Source organism: Arachis ipaensis, chromosome B1 (genome assembly GCF_059453495.1).
Source record: "Arachis ipaensis isolate K30076 ecotype BB chromosome B1, ASM5945349v1, whole genome shotgun sequence".
Lineage (NCBI taxonomy): Eukaryota > Viridiplantae > Streptophyta > Magnoliopsida > Fabales > Fabaceae > Arachis > Arachis ipaensis.
In genome coordinates this window covers 147,880,923-147,885,849 of record NC_142436.1, presented here as the reverse complement: position 1 = coordinate 147,885,849, position 4,927 = coordinate 147,880,923, and the positions used below count along the sequence as shown (strand labels likewise).

The 4,927-nt window shown below is 38.8% G+C and overlaps 1 protein-coding gene across 1 annotated transcript; it reads right to left on the bottom strand.

Moving 5' to 3' along the window:
* Positions 1 to 2,420: 2,420 nt before the first annotated feature.
* On the bottom strand, positions 2,421 to 3,293 carry LOC107615174 (uncharacterized). Its single transcript, XM_016317279.1, has one exon. The coding sequence runs from the start codon at positions 3,291 to 3,293 to the stop codon at positions 2,421 to 2,423; it is 873 nt and encodes a 290-aa protein (XP_016172765.1).
* Positions 3,294 to 4,927: the final 1,634 nt, after the last annotated feature.

The following is a 4,927-nucleotide window of genomic DNA, read 5'->3' as shown; positions in this document are numbered from 1 at the left end:
CAAATTCATATGCCATTTGAGGGGGGCTGGCCTCATGGCCATGCCTGGACCATTATCACTTATGTATTTTCAATGGTGGAGTTTTTACACACCATAGATTAAGGTGTGGAGCTCTGCTGTACCTCGAGTTTTAATGCAATTACTACTGTCTTCTATTCAATTCATGCTTATTCTTATTCTAAGATATCCATTCGCACTTCAACTTGATGAATATGATGATCTGTGACACTCATCACTATTCTCACTTATGAACGCGTGCCTGACAACCACCTCCGTTCTATCTTAGATTGAATGAGTATCTCTTGGATTCCTTAATCAGAGTCTTCATGGTATAAGCTAGAATTATTGGCGGTCATTCCTAAGATCCGGAAAGTCTAAACCTTGTCTGTGGTATTCCGAGTAGGATCTGAGGTGGGATAACTGTGACGAGCTTCAAACTCGCGAGTGTTGGGCGTAGTGACAGACGCAAAAGAATTACTGGATTCTATTCCAACATAATCGAGAACCGACAGATGATTAGCCGTGCTGTGACAGAGCATTTGGACCACTTTCACTGAGAGGATGAGAGGTAGCCATTGACAACGGTGAAACCCAATATACAGCTTGCCATGGAAAGGAGTAAGAATGACTGGATGAAGCAGTAGGAAAGCGGAGATTCAGAAGGAACACAGTATCTTCATGCGCTTATCTGAAATTCCCACCAATGATTTACATAAGTATTTCTATCTTTATTTTATGCTTTATTTATCTTTATATTCGAAAACCATTATAACCATTAGAACCCGTCTGACTGAGATTTACACGATGACCATAGCTTGCTTCAAGTCGACAATCTCCGTGGGATCGACCCTTACTCACGTAAGGTATTACTTCGACGACCCAGTGCACTTGCTGGTTAGTTGTGCGAAGTTGTAACGAAGTGTGATTCACGTTTGAGAGCACCAAGTCTTTGGCGCCATTGTTGATGATCACAATTTACGCGCACCAATAGGCACCCGGATTATTACTAACAGATCCTCCATGGTGCTCATGATCATGGAGAATAGCATTGAAATCTCCTAAAAGGCACCATGGGAAGGTATTACCGTTCGCCAAACGCCTCAGGTTATTCAATAGACTCCTTCGATTGAGGTGCTGGGGACTTCCGTAGATCACAGTTAGTGTCCACGGAGTCGAATCATTACCAATGATATTTAGATGAACCATTTACCTGTTGTACTCAAAGACATCCACCTTCCACGTCCCAGAATCCCACAAACACCAAACTCCACCCGAACGACCAGTTGTTTCAACAACAAAGGAGCTATCCAAACCGATTCTGTTACGAATATTCTGCCCTCTCTGACCACTAATTTGCATTTCTGGAAAAATAATGAAATTTGCTTTGTACTCCTGTCTGAGGTCCCTAACCAGAGAGTGAAAAATTTTACTGCCGGCTCCCTGACAATTCCAACTAATCACATTCATTATAACCACAACAAAAAATTGAAGTCATTAAGGATCGAATTAAACCTAGGCATGACCCCCATTCTGTGTGCTAGAATTTGCAGGGAGAGACTCCCTCTCTTCAAATTCCGATCCCCCTGGGTGAGCCTTAACCATCTTACGGGGGTTAATCTCTCCCCTCCCTAGACCCTGTTCTGAGTCCACAGCCATCAAAGAAGCAGAATGAGTAGGAGCTAACGTCAAAGGCTTATCACGAATGACGAACCCTCCTTTGTTTTTATTTGCAGCCTTTTCCGCAAGAATCATCTCGTATTGTTCTCTTTGCAGATTTTGCATGTACTCTATAACCCCCCTTTCATTGACCTCAGCATCCTCATTTTTCTTTTTTAGGGTCACGTGGTTGGTGCTTCGGGAAGCTTCAGGATGAGAGGAGGTTTGTTTAGAAGGAAGTTTTGAATTGGGCTTACCTCCTTTCTCGGTAAGGACTAACCAAGGTTTAGGTGGGGTATTCTTTTTCCCACCTTGTGGGTTTTTACCAGCACCAACTTTAAGGATCTTTTTTTGAATTGAATGACTTTTTGTCACATCCTTTTGGGCCTTAGGAGGCACCGGTCCATCAGCAACATTTGCATATGTTTCTGTTTCTTCATGCATTTGATCTTCGAATGTACTCTCTCTTCCCTCCTCATATAAGGTATTAAATTGAGACCTGTTACAATTAGCATGATTGCCGCCTTCATAAAATCTTTCCTGTTTTTCTTCAGAATCATGGGAGTTAATTTTTCTAGATTTTCTTGGTAACTAGACACATTCTTTCTTCTATTAGGCCGCTTGACCATCATGCAGGGCCCAAAATCAGTGCAACCTTGATTATCACGGTAGGAAATCCCAGATTCTTCGTTCTTTCCTTCCTTGGAATCACGGTCGACCAGGGTTTGGTTGCTAGATTCGGCATTTGCTTCGACGGTGCCGTCCTATTCATTGTTTGCTGGTTTCTTTACCAGAGCTTCTTGACATATATCAGAACGATGTCCATATTTACCGTAAGTAAAGCATATCTGATATAGGCCCTCATATTCAATATTCAACTCTGAGCCAAAAATAGAGATTTTGGGAACAAGTTTTCGTGCAAGATCGATCTCCATGCAGATTTGTGCAAATTGGACTCTAGAATGAATAGAGGTGGTCCTATCAATCTTTAGCATATGTCTGATCGTCGAGCCGACCCTCCATAGAAATTTGTGATTATATAGTTCAATCAGGAGGTTTGGAATCCGTATCCAAGTCGCAATTTTCCTCACTGCTTTTTCAGATTCTAGGAAAAACGGTCGCCATCTTTGTACAATGAGATAATGTCCAACTATCATCCATGGTCCTTCCGTTAGAGCGTAAGAGTAGTCGTCCTCATCTGTAAAATGAACCAAGAAATAATCACGATCCATATCAATAACATTAATGGAACCTTTCTTACCCCAATCACGTCGGAGACGCTGTTCCATGAAACTGAACCCCACTCTTTTCCCCAAGAGTTTCACAAACAGGGCGGAGCGCCATGGCTTGCACCACTCATCAAAATCTTCCTTAGAAATCGGAATGGCAGGGCAAGGGTCGAATGGCCTTTCTTCCTGATTCTCCCTCTCGGAATCCTGGTACCATCTGTCTTTTGGATTAGGGATGTCTTCACTAATCTCTTCCATATCAATAAGGTCTTCACCTCTGGAGGAACCCGCCATTGTGAGGAGCGTATCTTTATACGAAGTCTTGGCCGCTTTGGGGACAACTTCCTTACACGAAGCAGAGACCTCCATGTCTTCACATGGTTGGTTAAAATCAACATTGTCTTGCATTTTGACTTTTTTGGTGGTGCGTTGCACCAGATCTTCAACTTGCCTTGGAATCCTAGCAGAGCTCTCTTTAGTAATTTTTTTTATGATATGATTTTCAAATTTTCAAACTATAGACTTATGACATTATAAAAACTAGTATATTGATTAATATTTCTTGGTAACATTATCGTTACACCATCATTGAGTATTAGTTAGTGTGAAGAGAAACCAATAACAACTTGTGTTATTCAATATATAATTTATTCTATTAAAAAATAAACTAGTATTTCATGAATTGGTAAATACACTGTTTTTAATTTCTTACACTATTTTATTTAACAATATTTACTATTAAAAAATAGCAAATAACCACACTATTCTATAGTATAATGTACAAAGTAATTTCTTATCTTAAATTTAATTCTAGTTAGTAAGATAAAATTCAAAATAATTTTTTTATTTTCTTACTCAAATTTAAATTTAAAATTAGAATTTATTAATAACTCATTCTTTTTTAATTTTAATAACAAAAATAAAATTAGTTAAATGCAAAATATTTAGTATTTAATGATTCTAATACCTCAAGTTTTTCCCACAATTAGGTTTTTATTTGATTTAATTTTATAAACTTATTATGTTAATAGCAAGGTTCTGAGAACCGGACCGATAATTGAACTGCTCTAGTCATTGGTTCACTGATTTACTGGTCCAACCGGTCCAATTATGGTTAAACCGAAAAAATTGTTTTAGAATAAAATAATAAATGAATTATAAAAACATCCTAAAATATAATTATAGTTTAATATAAATCTTAAAATATCTTCCAACTTTAAAACACTATATAAAATATCATCAATGTATGATCTTATCAAAATACAAACTTAAAATGGTAATATATATGTTCCGGAGCTTACGTGGAACCAGATTGATTGGGCTTGAATAAAAGGCCCAAATGATGAATGGAGGTGGTCTCCGACTTGCTCGCGTCCGAGAGCCGTCGTTCGGGCTGTTGGTGTGTGCTTGAGTGGGTGTGGGGTGGTACCTGCAAGACACTCTGATGCCTAAGTCAGCAAAGGATTAAGCAGGTTTTTATGTATTGGACCTTAAGTTTACCTAAGGGTGTCAGTGTATTTATAGGGAAGGAACCAATAACCACCGTTGAAGTAGTTCCACTTCTGATGGTGGATAACCATCCCCTTATCTTAGGATTTATTGAGATCTCTCTTCTAGAAGTGGGAGAGAGATTTAAGGAGGTAGTTATCCCCTTATCTTAGGATTTATTGAGATCTCTCTTGGAAGGGGTCGGACAAGTGGTTGGTGCGGAATTTATAATCCACAAACTAACCGACAAATTGGTGCGGAAATTATAACCACAAACTAACCGGCAAGTGCACCGGGTCGTACCAAGTAGTTCCTCAAGTGAATGAGGGTCGATTCCACGAGGGTTGATGGACTAAACAACAATGGTTGATTAATTTACTTAGTTAAACAAACAGAAAAGAGCGTTTGGGTTTCAATTGCATTAAACAATTAAGGCTTCAGAGTTATCGATTTTTTGGATTGACTTTTCTTACTAACTATTTTAATCATGCAAGATTTAATTCATGGCAAACTATATGTGACTAAACCCTAATTCCTTAGACCTTTTTAGTCTC